Source organism: Haliotis rufescens, unplaced genomic scaffold, assembly GCF_023055435.1.
Source record: "Haliotis rufescens isolate VD_foot unplaced genomic scaffold, xgHalRufe1.0.p SCAF_9, whole genome shotgun sequence".
Classification (NCBI taxonomy): domain Eukaryota; kingdom Metazoa; phylum Mollusca; class Gastropoda; order Lepetellida; family Haliotidae; genus Haliotis; species Haliotis rufescens.
The window spans coordinates 41,638,359-41,666,029 of NW_025964383.1; the positions used below are offsets into that span (position 1 = coordinate 41,638,359).

Below are 27,671 nucleotides of genomic sequence, written 5' to 3' on the forward strand. Positions count from 1 at the left end.
AAGGCAAAAAGTATAAAAAGCAAACATGAAACGTCATTACAGCACCGGAGCAGTATTTGGTTGGTCAAATATGGCCATTGCCATTTGTTAGAATAATCAGAATCGTTCAAAATCATCAGAGTAAAGAGACCATTCCCAGAGAGAGAGAGAGAGAGAGAGTGCGAGCGAGAGAGAGAGAGAGAGAGAGAGAGAGAGAGAGAGAGAGAGAGAGCGAGAGGGAGAGAGAGAGAGAGAGAGAGAGCGAGAGAGAGAGAGAGTCATCGTTAATATTACCAGGACCATTCTCAAAAAGAGGCATCGTTAGCATAACCAGAACCATTCCCAGAAAGAGACATCGTTAGAATTACCAGACCCATTGCAAGAACGAGCCATCGTTAAAATTACAGAACCATGGCCAGAAAGAGACATCGTTAGAATTACCAGAACCAGAACCATTACAAGAAAGGAACATCGTTAGAATTACCAGGACCATTGCCAGAAAGAGACATCGTTAGAATTACCAGAACCAGAACCATTACCAGAAAGGAAATATTGTTAGAATTACCAGAACCATGGCCAGAAAGAGACATCGTTAGAATTACCAGAACCAGAACCATTACCAGAAAGGAACATCGTTAGAATTACCAGAACCATGGCCAGAACGAGACATCGTTAGAATTACCAGAACCATTGCCAGAAAGAGACATCGTTAGAATTACCAGAACCATGGCCAGAAAGAGACATCGTTAGAATTACCAGACCCATTGCCAGAAAGAGACATCGTTAGAATTACCAGAACCAGAACCATTACCAGAAAGGAACATCGTTAGAATTACCAGGACCATTGCCAGAAAGAGACATTGTTAGAATTACCAGAACCAGAACCATTACCAGAAAGGAACATCGTTATAATTACCAGACCCATTGCCAGAACGAGCCATCGTTAAAATTACAGAACCATGGCCAGAAAGAGACATCGTTAGAGTTCCAGTACCAGAACCATTACCAGAAAGGAACATCGTTAGAATTACTAGGACCATTGCCAGAAAGAGACATCGTTAGAATTACCAGAACCAGAACCATTACCAGAAAGGAACATCGTTAGAATTACCAGAACCATGGCCAGAAAGAGACATCGTTAGAATTACCAGAACCATGGCCAGAAAGAGACATCGTTAGAATTGCCAGAGCCATTGCCAGAAAGAGGCTTCGTTAGAATTACCAGAACCAGAACCATTAGCAGAAAGGAACATCGTTAGAATTACCAGAACCAGAACCAGAACCATTACCAGAAAGGAACATCGTTAGAATTACCAGAACCATGGCCAGAAAGAGACATCGTTAGAATTACCAGAACCATTGCCAGAAAGAGACATCGTTAGAATTACCAGAACCAGAACCATTGCCAGAAAGAGACATCGTTAGAATTACCAGAACCAGAACCATTACCAGAAAGGAAATATTGTTAGAATTACCAGAACCATGGCCAGAAAGAGACATCGTTAGAATTACCAGAACCATTGCCAGAAAGAGACATCGTTAGAATTACCAGAACCATGGCCAGAAAGAGACATCGTTAGAATTACCAGAACCATGGCCAGGAAGAGACATCGTTAGAATTACCAGAACCATGGCCAGGAAGAGACATCGTTAGAATTACCAGAACCAGAACCATTACCAGAAAGGAACATCGTTAGAATTACCAGGACCATTGCCAGAAAGAGACATCGTTAGAATTACCAGAACCAGAACCATTACCAGAAAGGAACATCGTTAGAATTACCAGGACCATTGCCAGAAAGAGACATCGTTAGAATTACCAGAACCAGAACCATTACCAGAAAGGAACATCGTTAGAATTACCAGAACCATGGCCAGAACGAGACATCGTTAGAATTACCAGAACCATTGCCAGAAAGAGACATCGTTAGAATTACCAGAACCATGGCCAGAAAGAGACATCGTTAGAATTACCAGACCCATTGCCAGAACGAGACATCGTTAGAATTACCAGAACCAGAACCATTACCAGAAAGGAACATCGTTAGAATTACCAGGACCATTGCCAGAAAGAGACATCGTTAGAATTACCAGAACCAGAACCATTACCAGAAAGGAACATCGTTATAATTACCAGACCCATTGCCAGAACGAGCCATCGTTAAAATTACAGAACCATGGCCAGAAAGAGACATCGTTAGAGTTCCAGTACCAGAACCATTACCAGAAAGGAACATCGTTAGAATTACTAGGACCATTGCCAGAAAGAGACATCGTTAGAATTACCAGAACCAGAACCATTACCAGAAAGGAACATCGTTAGAATTACCAGAACCATGGCCAGAAAGAGACATCGTTAGAATTACCAGAACCATGGCCAGAAAGAGACATCGTTAGAATTGCCAGAGCCATTGCCAGAAAGAGGCTTCGTTAGAATTACCAGAACCAGAACCATTAGCAGAAAGGAACATCGTTAGAATTACCAGAACCAGAACCAGAACCATTACCAGAAAGGAACATCGTTAGAATTACCAGAACCATGGCCAGAAAGAGACATCGTTAGAATTACCAGAACCATTGCCAGAAAGAGACATCGTTAGAATTACCAGAACCAGAACCATTGCCAGAAAGAGACATCGTTAGAATTACCAGAACCAGAACCATTACCAGAAAGGAAATATTGTTAGAATTACCAGAACCATGGCCAGAAAGAGACATCGTTAGAATTACCAGAACCATTGCCAGAAAGAGACATCGTTAGAATTACCAGAACCATGGCCAGAAAGAGACATCGTTAGAATTACCAGAACCATGGCCAGAAAGAGACATCGTTAGAATTACCAGAACCATGGCCAGGAAGAGACATCGTTAGAATTACCAGAACCATTGCCAGAAAGAGACTTCGTTAGAATTACCAGAACCAGAACCATTACCAGAAAGGAAATATTGTTAGAATTACCAGAACCATGGCCAGAAAGAGACATCGTTAGAATTACCAGAACCATTGCCAGAAAGAGACATCGTTATAATTACCAGAACCAGAACCATTGCCGGAAAGAGCACTCGCTGGAATACACAGAACCGGTGACAGAGCGACACACCGTTAACTTAACCAGCATCTATTTTATTATTGGGAACTAGATCTTCATAACCAAAATAAAACGAAACTATTGTGCTTTCCTACTCCACAACTAAACCTATGTAGAATCACAAAAGCAGGTATCACGGTTCATGTCAGTGTATTTTCATGACAGAGTCATTTCAGCAGTCAAAGAAGATACACACTACAGTGTTGTTTTATTCATTGAGATAAATCTGCCGTTATGATGCTTTTGTCAAATGGGAGATGTATAGTTTTTGAAATGACAATTAAATTATTATTGTATCGTTACATTATGATGTAAATGTTCCAGGTACAAGTGTTGCCTAGTGTAATGTAGGTTCATACGGTGAATTCTGCGGAATCTGCTAATTCTCCAGTCCAGATTCTCTAGGTCTGGGTCTCTCGCTCAGAATCTCTAGATCTGATTGTCCAGCTCCGATTCTCCGGCTCCCTAGTTCATATCCTCTCGATCTGATTATGTGATTATAGCTTTTCTGATGTAAAGTCAACATAGAAACGTTGCAGTATTAATACTTTATGGACATATTTAATCACACGTGCTTGACCAGTTTAATTTGAAAAGCGGGAAAAGCGCAAAAAAAACGACAGACGAAAGCGTTCCCTAAACGAAAAATTCCGCCACAAAGGGTATTCCCCTTACTGGGGTTAAAAAAAAGGTTCCCGGTGTTTGCTGGCCTGCGCAATACCAACGCACGGATTGGCCCCCAGCGGTAGTTCATTGGGGGTCTCCCTACTTGTCCACCATCTATTTTTATGAATGTATTTTCACCCGACTGTGGTACGACAATAAGGGATTAAGTTGGCATCTCATACATGTATATGAATTGGTGAATATCTCGCAAAATATAACGACTCAACTATTGGTGAACTATTTTCACATACACTGTCCTGAGTGAAAACTTTTAAAACGTTTATCGATGAGTGAGTTTGATATTCATAATTTATTACGATTTGGCCTACAAAAGGAATTACAGACAAGACACCGCATTCCACATTTCGCAAATTCACAGGTTGATGTAGAGTATATTCCCATTTCAATGAGTGAGTGGCACTTGTTTTTCCACTCATTAGAGTGAATGAATGAGTGAGTATGGTTTTACGTCACTTTTAGCAATATTCCAGGAATATCACGGCGGGGGACACCAGAAATGGGCTTCACGCATTGTACACATGTCTGGAGTCGAGCAAGAGACAACCAGAAACCAGTTAGCGATAATCACAAAACAGTTTCACTTATTGTTGGACTGTGAGTTGTGAAGGGAAAACGTACACATTTTGCCTTCAGCTTAATTAAACACGATGGGTATTTCCTCCTGGTCAGATGTTGGACAAATAAGAAGTACAGTAAAGTACGGTTATAACGAACTCAAAGGGACTACTAATTTTAGTTCGTTATAACCGTAGTTCGTTATAAGCATATATACATCATAATACAGCTAATTATCGGGACCAAAAAAGTTGTTCGTTATATCCGTCAGTTCGTTATAAGCGAGTTCGTTATAACCGTAGTTTACTGTAACCGTTTATGGTACCCAACAGGTTTTTATTAATGAAATGCTAGTACCAGATTTTCATACCAATATACATTATTGTTATTTTTGGAGTATTAACTGAAACAGCAGAAACACTACGTGTATAGCTGCTTAGAATCACACATTAGCCAATGAAAACCTTAGACATGCAACGCTACACCGCTGCACCGCAACGCGGCTACCTTAATTTGGGTCACGCCCCCAAATATGTTTGTTTCCTAAGCTGATTACGAAACGTGTGATTTCAGCACTTTTATTTGGACATTAAATATTAGATATTAAATACCTTATACTGATGATGTTATGATTTTTTCCCCTCGGAAATTGACTTAATATATATTAGGCAATTAATGTTCACAAAAAAAAATCAAATGGTTTTTTTTCACTTTTCTTGCCATCTAAGTCTAGGTCTCATGATGAACGTCTTAATGTCTCTGTCGAGTCTGATACTTCATGATTAATGCTCGTGATTCAACAGACCCCGCACACCTGAGGCCCCTTGTTACGTTAATAGTGGCAAGAAACACCAACAGATTATAGACCTAGTTTAAACTAAGTTGAAAGACGGTATGTCTGAGTAGGGAGAGTGCTGTTAGGAGCCAAATAGGTTCTGTAGACGAAGATCCTATGTCGTTCAGCCCTCATTAAAAAAAAAACAACCCCCCAAAACCCGTACATCCCGTTATTAACTAAAGTAGTAAAATAGATAAGTAAATTTTAATTGAGAAATGTAGTTAAGGAAATGCAGTATTACACACGAGGCTAAAAATAATCAACCATATAATATAGAATAATAATAAATAATAATAAGAAGAAGAAGAAGAAGAAGAAGAGGTTTGAAAGAGGCAAATTAATTTGTTTTAAACTGACTTTTGAATGTCTGTCTTCAAGTGATACAGTGAGGCAAGGTTAAATAGATAAACATGTTCACCAGTTAATGATTATCAAGTTTATTTGTTGTCTATATATAATACGTGTGAGAACAATGGTTTGCAAATTGAAAAAAAATATAGACGACATTAGTCATTATTGTAGCATTATCATTAAAAGACCATCTTTTTCACACACAAATGTTCCAGTGGGTGCAAACTTGACAACATGATACAAAGAATGATGGCAGATTGAATCGGATATAGAAGTATTGAATCTATGAAGTAAGAAATAACAGAAATGGAAAACAAAAATACCACCACCAGATGTTCTGTGCGATATCGCGGTTTGAGAGCAAACAAGTAGGAATTGAAACATGGCCAATATCAAATGAGACTAAATACCTAAACTGGATGGTCGAAAAAGAGAAAAAAACATATCTCCTACCGTTACTACTGGTGGTCTCTGTCGCACCTGTGGATGCAGTAATGATGAATTAGTTGTTGTCAACGTCCTCATCAGCGTTACAGTCAATTATCGTTGATAGATAGTGTCATGATACGATAAACCATTCCCAGAAACCTGGTATCAGGATCCGATAAATATGCAAACGAGGTCGCCTAGGAATACCTGCCATATAAGTTCTATACATTGATAGACCGCCTCCGTGGTCTAGTGGTAGAGCGTCCGCCCGGAGAGTGGAAGGTCCAGGGTTCGATCCCGGGCCGCGTCACACAAAAAGACGTTAAAAGATTGTACTTGTTGTTACCCTGCCTGGCGCTCGGCATTAAGGGGCTAAAACAAGGACTGGTCGGCTCGGAGTCAGTATACTGTGTCTGAGTGGGGTATTCATGTTAAACTGCGGCATGGTATCTCAGTGAGCTAGCACTATAAATCGGCATCAGTCCGGACTAGTACAAGCAGCCACACACACACATACACGTGCATGCACGTCGCTATATAAGTGCAATAATCTTGGACGCGACGTTAAACCCAATTTCACCTCACCATCTATACATTGATGCGATGTCTATTTGCTTAAAAAACGTTTGCCGAACATTCCAAAAGCGTTTATGAGGAGACGGGATTGGGTTGTGAAGCTGGCTGGCATGGTGCATACATATCGTCGTATCCCCATTGCGTATTTCGATGCCAATGATGTCAATCACTTGATTATCTGCTCCAGACTTCATTATTGCCAGACCGCCGTCATATTGCTGCAATATTGCGGAATGCGGCGTCAAACAAGAACCAAACACAAAAGCGATTAAAAAGAGGTGTCCTGATGTTCGACACCTTATGTGTGCATGGATGCACACCATTGGCACTATATAATAAACGGGGCGGTTCGCCCCCTCTTGGTTTGTCAGCACCATACCCGTGCTCGTGGGTTTCACCAAAGTGGTGAACGTCTCAAATCAGCATCACTTGGGGTTATTCTCCTACATGCCAGAGCATCCTCACTCACACATTATTTCGTGTTGGTTTTTTTATAAAATGGCGATGAGAGGAAACAATAGTAAACGATACGTTCAATCTACTCTTTTCTGTTTATATTTCATTGGCTATAACATCACAATACCGTCAATCATTGGATTGTCCGCTCAAAATATATACAGACCGCGTTAAACAACCAGACAAACAAACAAAACATTAAAATACCAACATTTGTTTAAAACGAATTAAATTTCCGACAAAACATGACTAACATTAGCATATTCTGGATTATCCGGTGTACAGTAAACTACGGCTATAACGAACTCAAAGGGACCACAAATTTTAGTTCGTTATAACCGTAGTTCGTTATAAACATATATACAGCATATACACAGCAAATGGCCGGGACCAAAAAACAGTTCGTTATATCCGCCAGTTCGTTATAAGCGTGTTCGTTATAAACGTAGTTTACTGTACTTTATCTGCATTCAGTTATATAAATCCAGGACAATTCGCCACAACATTCATAGGCCTGTTTTAGAAGTCTTTCTGTCCATGCTTTACACCGCGTTCGTTCGGTGGATTCTGGGTTATATTAGGACTGGTTCCTTGCAACCTATGGTGGCAGTAAAAGGCGACCACATGGATCGGGTGGTCATGCTCGGTGACCTGGTTGATAGCGTTTCACCCTGATTGTTACTCATAACATCAATCACTGGATTGTCTGTATTGATACGGGTATATACAAGCCGCCGATACAGAGCTGGGGTACTGCTGATTGCGGCGTTAAACAAGACACAAACAGTTAAGAAGAGTTTCCCGATTGAGACAAAAAATTCTATAAGTACCTGCTAAATTAGAAAAAAAAGTGTATCAAGAGAGTATGTGTTCTTTCTAAAAACATGCAATTCTTAAAATAAGCATGATCTGATTTTGGCCAGGGCATTCAATAAAATTATGTTTCATTCGTTAACCATGAAACAAAATAAACTGACTACTTTAAATACACAAAACCTTTCAGAAAATGGTCAAATGTAACAAATATTACATTTGGGATTACACTTTCGATGCAAAGTACACATTCTGGTACCTTTTTTGGTTGACTTCCATTCGGGAGTGAGGCACGTTGTGTGCTGGTGATTAGGTGCCTCACTCTGAGACTATGCACAAGTTGTACTTACAGCTGCTCCAATAAAAAAATGTAGAAGAAACCACCGCAAAAAAATCCCAGAATCAAAACTACCTTTTGTGTTTGGCGTTACATTAGATGCGTTCCAAGTTCTCGTGGTGGTAGACCCTTGATTTATTCCGACTTTAAATATAGAGTTAAGACTACTGATGATGCCAGCCTTCACTGGAAGTGTTGTCTGGCAGGTTGCCCAGCAACAGTAAACACAGTCAATGACGTTTTTAGTACAGTAAACTACGGCTATAACGAACTCAAAGGGACCACAAATTTTAGTTCGTTATAACCGTAGTTCGTTATAAACATATATACAGCATATACACAGCAAATGGTCGGGACCAAAAAAACAGTTCGTTATATCCGCCAGTTCGTGTTAAGCTTGTTCGTTATAAACGTAGTTTACTGTAGTTCTAGAAATGATCATAACCATCTGAGGATTTTTTCCAAGTTATCAGCTGAATAGTTATAAAATAATTGCCAGAATTTGTAATGACATATGAATACATCACCAGATTTATGCGATATGAATACAAAATTCACTTAATATTTACTATTACTTTATTTATTATTGGCTGGCTATGAACTATAGGTTACAGAGAGAAACAGACTATAACCTAATACCCTATTGTTTTGGGGATTACCCTGCTGAATGATTTCTATATCTGAACAATAGCGACTGGCAATGTGGGAACCTCCACAACAGCACCACCGCCGGGTGGGTTGTCGGCCTTTGCTGTCAATACACGTGCAGTAAACTACGGTTATAACGAACTCAAAGGGACCGCTAATTTTCCGTAGTTCGTTATGAGCATATAGACAGCAAATATACAGCAAATGGGCGGTATCAAAACACATTTCGTTTTATCCGTCAGTTCGTTATAAACGTAGTTTACTGTAGTTTGTTAATACACACTGCATAAAGCTTAACCTCCACCGATCAAAGGGCATAACTCTCTTGTATTTTACAGCGAGTACAAGGTTTTGAGCAGCATCTACAGCAACTTTTAAATAACATGTTGTAATCATGTCCCTTGCATGAATGGGCTGTCTAGATATGGCCTTAGATTGAAGATTCATTTATCATCCAAAATTGGCTTCCACATGAGATATCGCTTGTGTTAGATCAAGCGATATCTCCTAGGAGAAATAGCTACAATGAATTGCATCACAATGGTTTGCACCAGGACACCAGAGGAACGCTAGAAATGTGCTTCACAAATTGTACCCGTCAAGTGGGGAGCGGCATTTAGAGAGATCCCGCGGCAGAATGGGTTCAACATTCCACATGCCTGTTGGGAACAGTCGAGGTTCGAGGTTAGCAGTAATCGTGTTATACCTACATTTTTTCGGGCTTTCTTAAAAAATATAGAGACATGCTATGACATAACTAACATAGTTTCTAAACTCACTCACTCATAACCAGCTAATGAGTATCGGGTGGCTGACAGTGTTTGATTATACTCAGCAGGCATGGATGGTTGCTCATTCTGTCAACCACTTATCTGCGAAGTGGACTCGATTATTATAGGTCGCATGTTTAATCTGGACTATTTCTTAATGCAGAGTAACTAGTTCGTTTATCATGAATTAAACTAAAATAACTGCTTTAATATTAATATGCAGGAGATGCCATTACAAAAATATGATACCAGCCCACACTATCTGTTGTTCTTGACGCGATATCCGGTTTGTTGGTGCTAGATTAATAGCTGCCATTTGGAACAAGAACTATGAGATACATATGTAGATATGATAATTAACTAATCTACTTTATGAATAAATTAATAATTTAAAACTGCGAGTAAATACGATATCATTTCTGAGCAGTGACTATTCAAGCAATGGAGAAGCCGATCAGACAAAACAAAAAAGTATAAAAATGATTTAAAGTCACAGCACAACATATTATTACACTAGTCTTCTAAAATATTACATTTGCCCGATACAGATAAAAGGTATCAATTGAAATGAACCATAAAATACGTATCTTAGGAACTAATGTGTCAGGAACTGCGCTTCTTAAACTTAGTCTAGACCCGCAAAGGTCCGGGTAGAATAGGTCTTCAGCAACCCATGCTTAAAAGCTTCACGAAAAAGGCGACTGTTCTTGTCGTTAGAGACTAACGGGATCGGGTGGTCAGACTCGATGACTTGGCTCATGCATGTCAATGTATCCCAATTACGTAGATCGATGCTCATGATGTCAATCACTGGATTGTCTGGTCCAGACTCGATTACTTACAACCCGCTGTCATACAGCTGGAAGATTGCTAAGTGCGGCGTTAAACAACGAACAAACAAACAAATTTAGCCTGATCTAATTTTGGTCTGCACCTTCAGTTAAATAATGTTTACCCGCCTCGGGAGTATTGTCATTTGTTAACTATGAAATAAACTGAAATAACTGTTTTAACACAAAAAGCTAGGAGAAACCACTACAAGAAAAACCTTGATACCAGCCACAAAACTACCTTCTTTTCCGGGCGTGACAGTAGCATTCCCGGACGTATTGTCAGTCTTTGCTGTGAATACACGTAGTTTGTCGTTAATACAGACTGTAGGCATAACATTTAACCTCCACCGATCAAGTTACAAACGCATTTAATAAATCACTTGTATTATATAGCGAGTAGAATACTTTGCGCGTCATGTGCAGTAAGTTTTATTAAGCTATAGTAAAGTCCCTTGCATGAATAGCCTCGTTATAAGCCAGGCAAGACATGAGCTGAGATTGAAGATACTTGTAATGGTGTCATATAAAGTGAAGGTCTTCGCTAGCGTCTGCGAAAGGACATGGCTACAGTGAAACCCCTTTGATCCGGACTGTATCACTCCAATGAAGTCCCCAAACAAAATCGTCGGATTAAGGAATGCCGTGTACGAATAATGAACATGCATGTATGCATGTACACGTTCCGAAAATACCCGCCCGGAAGGTGGGGTTTCTGCATTAACGAGTTCCGGATTAAGGAGGCTTCACTGTATGCTTTCATCATTTACGATATCTCGTTTTCGATGTAAGTGTATGGTACTGCAATAATCCGTAGAAGCTCTGTGGTATAGACAACGGATAAACCGACATAAATTAAACTGCAGGTCAAAAGAAAGTATACACTTGAAAATTTGATTTAAACTAAAAAACATAAACGTTACTGGGATGAAACAGTCGCCGAAACGCTGCAAACGGACCAAAACACAATTATGATACCATATGAAATACATCACCATCGAATAACCATTTCTTGTTCGATTAATTTTAGCCACCATCAAACATTAGCGTATACTTTCGTTTGCCCGGCAGTTTATATTCAAACTAGCACTTCGTTATCATGCTTGTTTAAGTCTTACAGTAAGCTGCAGTTGCTTTAAAATGAATGACAAAAAATGAAATGGAACAGTGAGGTATATACCTGTCTCCGAAGACGTAGCGTTGGCTGTGGCGTTTGATGCGGCTGGAAGACATTGACGGTGACTTTTAATACGTCAACAGAGTTCAACTATATTTCATAATAATCACACTAATGCAAATAATTGCAAAAAATGTCTTTGGAAAGCAGAGCCGATTGTACGATTCCGACTATATCATGAACATGTGTTTATTATCAAATTGTGATAATACCAGGTGTTCGCAAAAAATGTTAGCGTATCCTGTCCAACCTGGGAAATTAGATGTGTCGACGTGCATACATGTGTGTGTGTGTGTGTGTGTGTGTGTGTGTGTGTGTGTGTGTGTGTGTGTGTGCTCACTCCCAGCCAGCCAATCCTTGTTTCAGGCCCTTAATGCCGAGTGTCAGGCAGGGTAACAACAAGTACCATCGTTGAACGTGCTTCGTTATAACGCTGCCGAGGATCGAACCCTCGACCGTACGCTCTCCTGGAAGACGCTATATCTGCTACACCACGGGAGCAGTCCTATCTCCATGTAACCATGAGCGATAATTATTATTACATGATATAAAAGATGGTTACATTCATTTGATAAAATAATCATTAGCACAACCTTGATTTACATGTAGTCATACACACTGATTATGTTCATGTGTCTGTCGGGAACATACACGTGCTCGTGAGAAGCACCACAGTGGTAAACGTGTACACTTGCCATCACTTCGGGCTTCCCGGGACATAAATATTGTTCAAAGGGGACACAGCTCGAACTCACTCTTTCACTCAATGAATAGCAAGTACAATAATATTTCGGAAGTCTGAAAAATGGGGAATAACGTATTTCTAGTGAAAACAAAAGTATCATAGCACCTCAACCGCCTGATCGAGGAGAAAATATACCCAGAGCCCCGTTTCACGAAGATATCTTCGTGTAGACCAAAACCGTAATGGAGTCGAGAGCCTCAACTGTTGAAGTCTTATGTATTGATTCGACTGATGGTTAATGCGATTAGGAATTAGAATTCATATACAGCTATGAATATATAAAAGTACACTTTCAATTTCTTTCGCCACAAATAAGGTCATTAAGATTAAAAAAGTACTAAAATGCATGTGTGTAATGCTGCAAAAATGTGTGGGTGTTTTTGGATATGTTTGAATAGTTTGAAAATCTGTGGCTCTTTAAATAGTTGTGGATCTATTTGGAGAGTTGTAGTATGTTTGAATAGTTGTGGGTATGTTTGAATTGTTGTGGAAATGTTTGAATAGTTTGGGATATGTTTGAATAGTTGGGAATATGTTTGGATAGTTGTGGAAATGTTTGAATAGTTGTGGATATGTTTGAATAGTTGTGGATATGTTTGAATTGTTGTGGAAATGTTTGAATTGTTGTGGAAATGTTTGAATTGTTGTGGATGTGTTTGAATACTTGTGGACATGTTTGAATAGTTGTGGAAATGTTTGAATAGTTGTAGAAATATTTGAATAGTTGTGTGGACATGTTTGAAAAGTTATGGATAGGTTTGATTAGGTGTGGGCATGTTTAAATAATTGTGGATATGTCTGAATAGTTGTGGAAATGTTAGAATAAATGTGGGGATATGTTTGGAAAGTTATGGATATGTTTGAATAGATGTGGATATGTTTGAATAGATGTGGAAATGTTTAAATACTTGTGGAAATGTTTGAATAGTTGTGGACATGTTTGAATAGTTGTGGGGACATGTTTGGAAAGTTATGGATAGGTTTGAATAGGTGTGGACATATTTGAATGGTTGTGGATATGTTTGAATAGTTATGGAAATGTTTGGATAGTTGTGGAAATGTTTGAATACTTGTGGACATGTTTGAATAGTTGTGGAAATGTTTGAATATTGTGGACATGTTTGAATAGTTGTGGACATGATTGAATAGTTGTTGGGACATGTTTGGAAAGTTATGGATAGGTTTGAATAGGTGTGGACATATTTGAATGGTTGTGGATATGTTTGAATAGTTATGGAAATGTTTGGATAGTTGTGGAAATGTTTGAATACTTGTGGACATGTTTGCATAGTTGGGGATATGTTGTGAGATTCGTGAGAAGTTTTGGAAAGGTGACATTTTTGCACAGGTTTTATTTACATCGCTCAGACTTTCCATATCATGATTGGAAATGTTGAGTTTGTTCCAGTGTGTTATGAGCTCCCACCACTCCTAGGGATTTATAGTACTACGATGTTAATAACATTTTGTAACACCCCACCATGAAATAGGATAGTAATGAAACAACACATTGTTGATCCCTTAACCACGGATATGACAGCGATTACTCACAAGAGTGTCATAATGATCGGCTAGGTAATGGTACAGTTATTGCTCACGTGTGTTTTATATTGCCGAATCTACTCACAGGGCAGTAACAGTTCACGAGATATTCATGATTGTTATACAAGTTATTGGATACTTATCCTGAGCTGCTTGGACTGTTATAATAATAACCTGTAATGGAGTAGTAATTGCGCCCAGTAATACCATGACAGTTTGAACACAGAAGTATCTTATCCAACACAGAAGTAAATGACGTCATCATTGAAATATTACTTAAACCAAGTATACTTTAACACACATATATAGTGACACTTCGTATCACCATTAATTACTAGGCTGAAAACATTGTTTGGACGACAGCTCGAACATAACGTTGTCACAGAAAAGTATTATGACAGTACTGTTATATCAGTGTTATTATTTTACCCCAAGTAACCAAGTAGAACGGCTGTACTGTTACATCAGTGCTATAAGAATACCATCACCATGTAGAACGACTGTACCCATATGTCGTTCTTATGACAGTACCATAACGAAGTATAACGAATATACCGTTATATCAATGCTATAAAAATACCATCACCAAGTATAACGACTGTACCCATATGTCATTGTTATGACAGTGCCATAACCAAGTATAACGACTGTACCTATATGTCATTGTTATGACAGTGCCATAACCAAGTATAACGACTGTACCTATATACCAATTATTATAACAATACCATCATCAAGTATAACGACTGTACCTATATGCCAACGTTATAACAATACCATCACAAAGGATAACGACTGTACCTATACGTCAATGTTATAACAATACCATCACCAAGTATAACGACTGTACCTATATGCCAATGTTATAACAATACCATCACCAAGTATGACGACTGTACCTATTTGCCAATGTTATAACAATACCATCACCAAGTATGACGACTGTTCCTATACGTCAATGTTATAACAATATCACCACCAAGTCCAGCGACTGTACTGTTATGTCAGTATTGAAATGTTACCATCACCAAGTACGACCACTGTGCCGTTAACTAAAAATGTAAACGTACCCAAGTATAAAGGAATATGTAATCAGGTTTATTGCTATTACGTATATGTGTATCTCCACCGGGTGAACCTGCACCGATTGTAACGCTAACGGTACCTGGCTGTGGGGCGGCTGTTGAAGTGTTGGAACCTCCGGCTGACGTTGCGGGACTCACAGTGTCAGCTGTCAACACAATGGTAATATTCAGTTCATAACCAAGTATGACGAATATACCGTTATGTCAATGCTATAAGAATACCATCACCAAGTGTAACGACTGTATCTATATGTCATTGTTATGACAGTATCATAACCAAGTATAACGACTGTACCTATTTGCCAATGTTATAACAATACCATCACCAAGTATAACGACTGTACCTATATGCCAATGTTATAACAATACCATCACCAAGTATAACGCCTGTACCTATATGCCAATGTTATAACAATACCATCACCAAGTATACCGCCTGTACCCATATGCCAATGTTATAACAATACCATCACCAAGTATGACGACTCTACCTATACGTCAATGTTATAACAATACCATCACCAAGCATAACGACTGTTCCTATATGCCAATGTTATAACAATACCATCACCAAGTATGACGACTGTACCTATATGCCAGTGTTATAACAATACCATCACGAAGTATGACGACTGTACCTATACGTCAATGTTATAACAATATCACCACCAAGTCCAGCGACTGTACTGTTATGTCAGTATTGAAAGTACGACCACTGTGCCGTTAACTAAAAATGTAAACGTACCCAAGTATAAAGGAATATGTAATCAGGTTTATTGCTATTACGTATATGTGTATCTCCACCGGGTGAACCTGCACCGATTGTAACGCTAACGGTACCTGGCTGTGGGGCGGCTGATGAAGTGTTGGAACCTCCGGCTGACGTTGCGGGACTCACAGTAACAGCTGTCAACACAATGGTCATTCAGTTCAAAGTATTGACGTACTCTTTGTTTAGAATGTTAATACAGTGGCAAAATGAAGAAAACTCAAGCGAACGGTTGTCCTATATGTATAGTACTCAATCGTTGTAAACGTTGTCAAACAGGCGACACATTTACCGACATCGCAGCAGGCCATTCTAAACGTAACCATGTCGTCCCTGATAGTACTCCACTTTTAACAGGAATATTTTTCCATGAAACACAAAACTGATTCTCATGATATGTCAAGTGTATATGCTTTGTTTGTGGTCTTGCACCGCACTCAGCAATAATCCAGCTATATGAAGGCGGTCTGTAAATAATCGAGTCTGCACCAGATAACCCAGTGATTTACATCATGATCATCGATCCGCGCAATTGGGATACGATGACAGGCATCAACCAAATCACTGAGTCTGACCACCCGATCCCGTTAGTCGCCTCTTACAAACTGTATATGATAATAGATCGATATATCTGATCATCTCTATCAAAGGTTGGGTTAACGTTGTATTATATATCTGTTTGAGAATGCGTTTTCATGGGTATGTTTTGTGTATTCCTTGCAAATGCTTACAAAGGGTATCCAATCAATCTTCTTTGTCATGCATTATGCTGCAGCGGATTATTTGCGCGGCGGGGATCACAGAGGCTTAATGAGATTGCTTTGTTCATCTTCATGCGCGAAGGTCATTAAAAAGCGTGGAGGAAAGCTGTAGGTTTGTTTTGTTTTGATTTCTTTGCTCCAAACACACAGGCTGCCATCACGGGAGAGGAACCTAGTGGCACAGGTATTGTTGTGCATGTGGTTTGTGGCTTTTATGGTGGACTTGCCGCTGAAGAGGGTAATGGTTTGGTTTGACGCCCCTTTGAACTGTATTAAAGTTGGAGTTTGGTGTGGGAGGAAGGCTTGATAAGATGCAGTCGTGGACCTCTTCGAGATTGGTGGACGCCACGAGCATGGGGGTTCGGCGCTGTCAAACCTCTTCATAGGGAACGTCTCACACGAGTGAGTTCCTGTGTCCATGAAACCACTTTGTGGTCATAGAATAAGAGAATGTGAGTGTTTTATTAAAAAATATCAATATCTGTATGAATATGTACTAAAGGCTATACCTGTCGTTTAATATTGTATTGCGCGTTATTGTCGACGATGATTCAGTGAAGCAGCTGTTCAGTGAGACGTGCCCTACTTGTGAAGTCAACCACAAAATTACTTGCGAGAACTATATTCCGGGATCATGTCATGATCAGCTCTTATGTAGATTACACGGTAATACAAACAGGGAAGGGCACTGTTCTCGCCAGCATATGATGTCACCATTTTCCAGTGATTCGTGAATGTATTGTTTTCAAACCTAATTCTTCTATCGTGATAGACCATACATTGTACTTTCAATGTGTGAGTGAGGCGTAAAACACCAAAAATCACAAACACGAGTTAAAACCATTATTATGTCACGGCAAAAACCAAATCAATATGCTGTCATAGCCGGTACCATTTTTGTGGGTGTGGGGTGTAGGGTGGGGTGTGAGTAGGGACGTGGGTGGGGTGTTTAGGGTGTTCTTTACATATTAAAATGGGGAGTGGTCACAGCTGGATCATTCACTAATCAGGTTTGGATCTTGGTTCGATCATGTTTGAATCTTGTTTGGATCTTGTTTGGATCATAGATTGGGCCATGTTTGGATCTTATTTGGATCATGGTTGGATCATTGTTTTGGCCATGTTTGGATTATGTTGAGATCATGTTTGGGTTTTGTTTGGATGCTGAATGACACTAGGGCTTTGGCTTGAATGTATCACGCATTATGTACGTTAATGTATTCTTGTGTGATATTCATTTATTTATCTCACAGAGTAGATCAAGGTTTAACAAACAATGTTTGCTCTCACTCACCTATCACTCTGCCACACACTAACACACATCTATTCATCAATGTGTATCTTGCCATTGATTTTACACCCTGTAGGACTGAGCTGCACAGAGTTGATTACAGTGGCACATCACGTCGACCTCACAGCAACTCAGCACAATCATGAACGGGAGGCGGATAGGCAGACATTGCTTGACAGCATTTTAATCATCATCTACTCAGCAGCAAATATAACGTGCATCTTTACGCGACGTTGTAAATCCTTACCGATAGGGCAGCCTGAACGACGACACAATACTTATGTTAAACATTTTCTCAATTTATACCTATGTGCATACAGTGTGGAGTACATGTGTACATCACCCACCTGGTTGTATATGCACAACACGTGGCTTCACATGTCTACCACGTGGTTGTACATGTCTATATCACGTGGTTTTAGACATCTCAACTACGTTTTACGTTGTACATATCTGCCACAGGGTTGTACACATCTATCACGTGGTTGTACATATCTACCACAAGGTTGTACATATCTACCACAAGGTTGTACATATCTATCATGAGGTTGTACATATCTATCATGTGGTTGTTCATGTCTACCTCGTGGTTGTACATATCTGCCACAAGGTTGTACTCATCTATCACGTGGTTGTACATATCTATCACGTGATTGTACATATCTATCATGTGGTTGTACATATCTATATCACGTGGTTTTACATATCTAAACTACGTTTTACGCTGTACATATCTGCCACAAGGTTTTACACATCTATCACCTGGTTGTACATAGCTACCACCTGGTTGTACATCTCTGACACGTGGTTGTACATATATATTCCGTGGTTGTTCATATCTACCCGATAGTTGTACATATCTACCCCGTTATTGTACATATATAGCACGTAGTTGTACATATCTAACATCTGGCTGTACATATAAACCCCGTGTTTGTTCATATCTACCCCGTAGTTGTACATATATATCACGTGGTTGAACAGACCCATCCCTTGGATAAGCATTTCTACTACGTGGTTGTCTAAATATACACCGTGGTTGTACATATGTACCACGTGGTTGTACTTATCTATCACGTGGTTGTTCATATCTAACAGTTGGTTGTACAAATCTATCACCCGGTTGTACATATTTATCACCTGGTTGTACATATCTTCAACATGACTGTACATATCTATCACTTGGTTGTACATATCTACCCCGTGGTTGTTCATATATATCACCTGGTTGTACATATCTATCACCTGGTTGTACATATCTATCCCGTGGTTGTTCATATCTATCACGTGGTTGTTCATATATATCACCTGGTTGTACATATCTATCACCTGGTTGCACATATCTAACACGTGGTTGTACATATCTATCACATAGTTGTACATATATATCACGTGGTTGTACATATCGAACAAACACCTGGCTGTACGCAAAAACCCAGTGGTTGTTCATATCTACCCCGTAGTTGTACATATCTACCCTGTTATTGTACATATATAGCACGTGGTTGTACATATCTACCATGAAGATGAACATATCTATCACCTGGTTGTACATATCTATCACCTGGTTGTACACATCTATCACGTGGATGTACATATCTAACACCTGGTTGTACATATCTAACACCTGGTTGTACATATCTAACACCTGGTTGTACATATCTAACACTTGGTTGTACATATCTATCATGTCGTTGCACATATCTATCACATGGTTGTACATATCACCCACGTGGTTATACATATCGAATCTGCGGTTGTACATATCTACCACATGGTTGTACCAACCCATCCCTTGTACAAGCATTTCTACCACTTTGTTGTGTATATCTGCCTGGCTGTACAACAGCTTATATAAATAAGCTGTTTTTATCAGCTATGCTTATTTGTCACGACAATGTAGATCTACCGGTTGTATATGTCTGAGTAAGCATAAACATATCTGCCAAATTGCATTATACGAGGATGTAAATACCATGGATCTCCCTGGCTATGTGATTGCACCTGTCTGCGCCCGTGTTGCTTATAGCTGACACGAGGCTGTTCCGAGGTGACACCTTAAATCACACGTTGCACGTATAACAAGCACATTTCAACGCAGCCGACTACAATAAAGCTAGGCGCGTATGAATACGAAATCCCGAGAATGAGATCCTGCCGCGCGGGTTGACACCGAGCTTGGCCAGACCGGCTGATGGAGACGTTGGACTGACGGGGGATATATTTATCAACTTCGTATCAAGTGTGACTGAGATATCAAATAGTTCCTTTGCATCAACACTAATCTCCAGAAATCGATAACAACTTCATCCGCTACACGCACACGTCGGGGAAAGGGTGGTGGAGACGTTGTCGGGGCTGGCGCTGCTACTGGTGCACACAGGCGGGGGCTTTCTCAATAATGACTTTCGACATTGCCAATAAAGTGTCGCCTTAATATGTCAAAGTATCGTTCAGAACAGAATCCAATATTACGCTTACCTATTCTAAAGTGTGTGAATATGGTTGGATAGTAAGATACTGATTGGTGTGTGTGTGTGTGTGTGTGTGTGTGTGTGTGTGTGTGTGTGTGTGTGTGTGTGTGTGTGTGTGTGTGTGTGTGTGTTGGGCGGGGGATGGGGGGGGGAGGTGGTGGTGGTGGTCGGGGGGGGGGGGGGGGGGGGGGGGGGGAATGTTTAATTTGACCTTGTCTTCACACTCTGAAACTAACCCCACTTACCTCACTCTCATCCACACCAACCCCTCTCCGCAGCCCCATCCCCATGTCATTCACTCCCACCCCCCTCTCCTCCACCCCAACCCCCTACTGTTAGCAGCACCCCATCTCTACCAGCCCCCACACCCCTCTCCGCAACCTCAGCCTGTTCTACACTGATCTCACCCCCATCACAACCCGCCCACACACACACCCTCCACCACCTCAGACCTCTACACTGACCCCTCCCCCATCACAGCCCGCCAACACACCCCTCTCCACCACCTCAGCTCTCTCCAATAACCCAAAACCCATCGCAACCCGCCCACACACACCCTTCACCACCTCAGGCCTCTCCACTGACCCCACCCCCATCACAACCCGCCCACACACACCCTCCACCACCTCAGCTCTCTCCACTGACCCACATCCCATCACAACCCGCCCACACACCCCTCTTCTCCACCTCAGCTCTCTCCAATGACCCACATCCCATCACAACCCGCCCACACACCCCTCTTCTCCACCTCAGCTCTCTCCACTGACCCCAGCCTCATCACAACCCGCCCACACACACCCTCCACCACCTCAGCTCTCTCCAATGACCCACATCCCATCACAACCCGCCCACACACCCCTCTTCTCCACCTCAGCTCTCTCCAATGACCCACATCCCATCACAACCCGCCCACACACCCCTCTTCTCCACCTCAGCTCTCTCCACTGACCCCAGCCTCATCACAACCCGCCCACACACACCCTCCACCACCTCAGACCTCTCCACAGACCCCAGCCTCATCACAACCCGCCCACACACACCCTCCACCACCTCAGCTCTCTCCACAGACCCAAGCCTCATCACAACCCGCCCACACACACCCTCCACCACCTCAGCTCTCTCCACTGACCCCACCCCCATCACAACCCGCCAACACACACCCTCCACCACCTCAGCTCTCTCCACTGACCCAAGCCTCATCACAACCCGCCCACACACACCCTCCACCACCTCAGACCTCTCCACTGACCCAAGCCTCATCACAACCCGCCCACACACACCCTCCACCACCTCAGACCTCTCCACTGACCCCACCCCCATCACAACCCGCCCACACACACCCTCCACCACCTCAGCTCTCTCCACTGACCCCACCCTCATCACAACCCGCCCACACACACCCTTCACCACCTCAGACCTCTCCACTGACCCCAGCCTCATCACAACCCGCCCACACACACCCTCCACCACCTCAGCTCTCTCCACTGACCCCACCCTCATCACAACCCGCCCACACACACCCTCCACCACCTCAGACCTCTCCACTGACCCCAGCCTCATCACAACCCGCCCACACACCCATCTCCTCCACCTCAGCTCTCTCCAATGACCCACACCCCATCACAACCCGCCCACACATCCGCTGCACCTCTCCAGCCCTCTCAACTCATCCTCACCAATCAATACCTAATGTTACTCTCTTTTGCAACATATCTCACAATCACAATATTTCCATTAACAACACTATAACGTGTAACCATAGCAAGCTAAGGGATGAGTTAATCGCGATTTAGAGAGGTATAATGCCGTTGAATCTAAAGCGGTTTTTTTCGCTTGAGACGAGATTTTAAATACAATACACAATCCAACAGCCGTTCTGTTGCTCCTTACCCAAACACATCCCTGTCAATCTCTACTCCACAAATCCTCCACCCCGAACAACCCTCCCCTCAAATCTAACGTCAATCTCTATGGCTAGTTCATATGTATGGAAAATGGCCCAGAACACTATCCGTTTTTTAACGAGTGACGTTTACAGTGGCAGGCACTTTGCTTTGCGAAGGAAACACGATGACATGATGATAATACCCTTGCTCACATTGCTACCCATGTACAAACTGGAACATCGTTATGTGTCTTTAGCAATTATATTGTCACCTCATTTAGCATCCTTCCACTTTAAAGCAGCATCTTCACATCTTCCGCAGCAGAATACGACTCGTAGCCCCCTTAGTTAACGCTATGATTGATTTCTGTATTATTCCGCGGGGTGATGAAGAAGCCAGACACCCGTCTTGAAAGCAAAGCAGTGCAGGCTCACACGGACGTGTTAACATGGCTTTCCGTGAAAAAGCGGCGGTACAAACTACATAAAGATAAAAGCTTCCTCACTTTGTCAGGCTGAATAAGCAAGGAATAAGTGCCATATATGCAGATAGAATTTTCATTTTTTGTCGGCAATTATGGTTTTGTTTTTTTAAGGCAATGGTTTTTGCTACTGACATTTCTGTGGATTGAGTGTACCCCTTCGGACACGATGTTGTAGAAACATGCATGTCTGTTCAGGCACGTGCATTTATACAGCAGATGCGAGTTTGTTAATATCAGAAACGTGCGTGTATATAGCCGGCATGTGCGTTTATACAGCAGATACGTGTTTGTTAATATCAGAAACGTGCATGTATATAGCAGACATGTGCGTTTATACAGCAGATACGCGTTTGTTGATATCAGAAACGTGCATGTATATAGCAGGCATGTGCGTTTATACAGCAGATACGTGTTTGTTGATATCAGAAACCTGCATGTCTGTTCAGGCACGTGCATTTATACAGCAGATACGAGTTTGTTAATATCAGAAACGTGCATGTATATAGCCGGCATGTGCGTTTATACAGCAGATACGTGTTTGTTAATGTCAGAAACGTGCATGTATATAGCCGGCATGTGCGTTTATACAACAGATACGTGTTTGTTGATATCAGAAATGTCTGCATGTATACAGTAGACATGTGCTTTTATACAGCAGACACGTGTTTGTTAATATCAGAAACGTGCATGTATATAGCCGGCATGTGCGTTTATACAGCAGATACGTGTTTGTTGATATCAGAAACGTGCATGTATACAGCAGACATGTGCTTTTATACAGCAGATACGTGTTTGTTAATATCAGAAACGTGCATGTATATAGCCGGCATGTGCGTTTATACAGCAGATACGTGTTTCTTGATATCAGAAACGTGCATGTATATAGCAGGCATGTGCGTTTATACAGCAGATACGTGTTTGTTGATATCCGAAATGTCTGCCTGTATACAGTAGACATGTGCATTTATTCAGCAGATACGAGTTTGTTAATATCAGAAACCTGCATGTATATGGCAGGCATGTGCGTTTATACAGCAGACACGTGTTTGTTAATATCAGAAACGTGCATGTATATAGCCGGCATGTGCGTTTATACAACAGATACGTGTTTCTTGATATCAGAAACGTGCATGTATATAGCCGGCATGTGCGTTTATACAGCAGATACGTGTTTGTTGATATCAGAAATGTCTGCATGTATACAGCAGACATGTGCATTTATACAGCAGATACGAGTTTGTTAATATCAGAAACGTGCATGTATATAGCCGGCATGTGCGTTTATACAGCAGATACGTGTTTGTTGATATCAGAAACGTGCATGTATATAGCCGGCATGTGCGTTTATACAGCAGATACGTGTTTGTTGATATCAGAAATGTCTGCATGTATACAGCAGACATGTGCATTTATACAGCAGATACGTGTTTGTTAATATCAGAAACGTGCATGTATATAGCAGGAATGTGCGTTTATACAGCAGATACGTGTTTGTTGATATCAGAAACGTGCATGTATATAGCCGGCATGTGCGTTTATACAGCAGATACGAGTTTGTTCATATCAGAAACGTGCATGTATGTAGCCGGCATGTGCGTTTATACAGCAGACAAGTGTTTGTTAATATCAGAAACGTGCATGTATATAGCCGGCATGTGCGTTTATACAGCAGACACGTGTTTGTTAATATCAGAAACGTGCATGTATATAGCCGGCATGTGCGTTTATACAGCAGATACGTGTTTGTTGATATCAGAAATGTCTGCATGTATATAGCCGGCATGTGCGTTTATACAGCAGATACGCGTTTGTTGATATCAGAAACGTGCATGTATATAGCAGGCATGTGCGTTTATACAGCAGATACGTGTTTGTTGAAATCAGAAACCTCCATGTCTGTTCAGGCACGTGCATTTATACAGCAGATACGAGTTTGTTAATATCAGAAACGTGCATGTATATAGCCGGCATGTGCATTTATACAGCAGATACGTGTTTGTTAATGTCAGAAACGTGCATGTATATAGCCGGCATGTGCGTTTATACAACAGATACGTGTTTGTTGATATCAGAAATGTCTGCATGTATACAGCAGACATGTGCGTTTATACAGCAGACACGTGTTTGTTAATATCAGAAACGTGCATGTATATAGCCGGCATGTGCGTTTATACAGCAGATACGTGTTTGTTGATATCAGAAACGTGCATGTATACAGCAGACATGTGCTTTTATACAGCAGATACGTGTTTGTTAATATCAGAAACCTGCATGTATATAGCCGGCATGTGCGTTTATACAGCAGATACGAGTTTGTTAATATCAGAAACGTGCATGTATATAGCCGGCATGTGCGTTTATACAGCAGATACGTGTTTCTTGATATCAGAAACGTGCATGTATATAGCAGGCATGTGCGTTTATACAGCAGATACGAGTTTGTTGATATCCGAAATGTCTGCATGTATACAGTAGACATGTGCATTTATACAGCAGATACGAGTTTGTTAATATCAGAAACCTGCATGTATATGGCAGGCATGTGCGTTTATACAGCAGACACGTGTTTGTTAATATCAGAAACGTGCATGTATATAGCCGGCATGTGCGTTTATACAGCAGATACGTGTTTCTTGATATCAGAAACGTGCATGTATATAGCCGGCATGTGCGTGTATACAGCAGATACGAGTTTGTTGATATCAGAAATGTCTGCATGTATACAGCGGACATGTGCATTTATACAGCAGATACGAGTTTGTTAATATCAGAAACGTGCATGTATATAGCCGGCATGTGCGTTTATACAGCAGATACGTGTTTGTTGATATCAGAAACGTGCATGTATATAGCCGGCATGTGCGTTTATACAGCAGATACGTGTTTGTTGATATCAGAAATGTCTGCATGTATACAGCAGACATGTGCATTTATACAGCAGATACGAGTTTGTTAATATCAGAAACGTGCATGTATATAGCAGGAATGTGCGTTTATACAGCAGATACGTGTTTGTTGATATCAGAAACGTGCATGTATATAGCCGGCATGTGCGTTTATACAGCAGATACGTGTTTGTTCATATCAGAAACGTGCATGTATGTAGCCGGCATGTGCGTTTATACAGCAGACACGTGTTTGTTAATATCAGAAACGTGCATGTATATAGCCGGCATGTGCGTTTATACAGCAGATACGTGTTTGTTGATATCAGAAACGTGCATGTATACAGCAGACATGTGCTTTTATACAGCAGATACGTGTTTGTTGATATCAGAAATGTGCATGTATATAGCAGGCATGTGCATTTATACAGCAGATACGAGTTTGTTAATATCAGAAATGTGCATGTATATAGCCGGCATGTGCGTTTATACAGCAGATACGTGTTTGTTGATATCAGAAACGTGCATGTATATAGCAGGCAGACGGTTGTACATTTCTCTCCCGAAGTTGCATACATCTTCCACGAGGTTATATTCATTTGCATGCGGTTGTATATATCAGCCCAACTTAACTAAAAAGCGCGTTGAAACACCGTAGCAATATGCCAGGAAGCTGTCATGTCTGAAATTGAAATTGCACCGAGGGTGTGACGTGGAACACCACATCGTGAGTACCATCCTCGCTGTCTTAGAGTTACAGATCACCGGCTACTGGATGTCTAGTAGAAAAAACAACCGTATTGAGCAGCCACAGGATCCAACAGAATCAATGATGCAGATGCTCGCGGCTTCACAAGACGCCAGAGAATGAATACGAAGCAAAAGTCCCATACCGAACATTACCCTATAACCCTACGGATCTCAGACCTAGCGATAAACGATGGCCCCTACACCCAGGGGATCGAACCGTTACATCCTGTATTGGATCAGAAACCTATCGGGATGAGGCACTGCTATTTAATTAACATTCTCCTTGCTAGTCAATTTGTTACTGGTCAGAAAATCCATAAATGATCAGAGGACTGGACACTTGACCATTGATTCCGGACACTGTGTGTGTTTGTGCTGCCCGAGGTACCCTGATGCCATGGAGAGATTACACCGGTCTTACTGGGTACAGACGCCATACCCACGTCATTGCCAACTCACCCTTGGTGGAGCTACAGCTTGTCCTCCTGCTGAACTGAAGAGACCCCTGTGGTTAATTTGATATGAACTTCTGAATAGAGAAGACGGATAGAGATTGCGAGGGAAGATCGTTATATTAGGTTAGTTGAGTGCCAAGCCGAGCCCAGGAATTGCCTACCAAGAGAGATAATTAACGCTGATGAAATGGACATGTTGATTGTCGACCTCCAAATTACCGTCTTCTGAGAGTGGAACAAATATGCTGACACAGATGGCACCAAAGTTTCAAGTTTCATTTATTGTCCTTTAATGTCTTCGCTGCTCAAGGACTATTTGAAAAAAGAGAATTAACAGACAGCTTGGAATCTTGGAATTGATTAACATTGTTTAAAGGAAATAAAAATATCCATGCAAGCTTGAAATTGATGGAATCTGTTCACACACATGCGTGAAAGATTAATTTTAACGTACACGCAGTGAGATGAGGATGAAGTAATGTGATGATATTACATAAAAGCGACAAAACCCGTTCCATATTCATAAGAAATCTCTGCGAAAAGCAGAGTACGATAAAAGATTCCTACTATATCAAGAGCATGTGTTTATGAGAAACAAATAAGTAGTGATGATACCAGGTGGTCGCGAAAAGGTGAGCGTATCCTACCCAACCGGTAGCACCCGTCACAAACACATGCAAAGGCAAGTCAATTGTACACCTTAAAAAGCACGGGAACATGTGGTACAAGTCAATATAGGGAATTGCATCGGACAGTAGAGGTAATCAAACCTGGTGAACACATGTCCCACTGGACTGCACTGCTGACTACTTTGCCGTATATTTTCGATTTGATGTTTCAGCGTCAGCCGCGTATTGAAATAGTCTTGTTTGTTTATTTGTTTGTTGTTTAACGCAGTAGTGGCCAATATTCCTACTCAAGATCGTCGGTCTGTAAATAACTGAATATGGATAAACCCGTGGTTGACATAATGAGCTCCACGTCGTCGGGATACCATGACACGCAGTGA

At 41.1% G+C, this 27,671-nt stretch overlaps 1 protein-coding gene across 7 annotated transcripts in view; it reads right to left on the reverse strand.

Moving 5' to 3' along the window:
* Nucleotides 1-27,671, reverse strand: part of LOC124111080 — a 78,026-nt gene that overhangs the window by 22,969 nt on the left and 27,386 nt on the right. For 2 of the 7 annotated variants that reach the window (XM_046470649.2, XM_046470648.2), the window contains exons 2-6: nt 15,748-15,813; nt 14,988-15,053; nt 11,539-11,580; nt 10,600-10,650; nt 5,953-5,979 (exon numbers count right to left, since the gene is read on the reverse strand). In XM_046470649.2, the coding sequence (XP_046326605.2) occupies nt 5,953-5,979; nt 10,600-10,650; nt 11,539-11,580; nt 14,988-15,053; nt 15,748-15,813 (252 nt within the window). The remainder of the gene's footprint in view (nt 1-5,952; nt 5,980-10,599; nt 10,651-11,538; nt 11,581-14,987; nt 15,054-15,747; nt 15,814-27,671) is intronic. The other 5 variants (XM_046470650.2, XM_046470651.2, XM_046470653.2 and 2 more) reach the window with 5 other exon arrangements.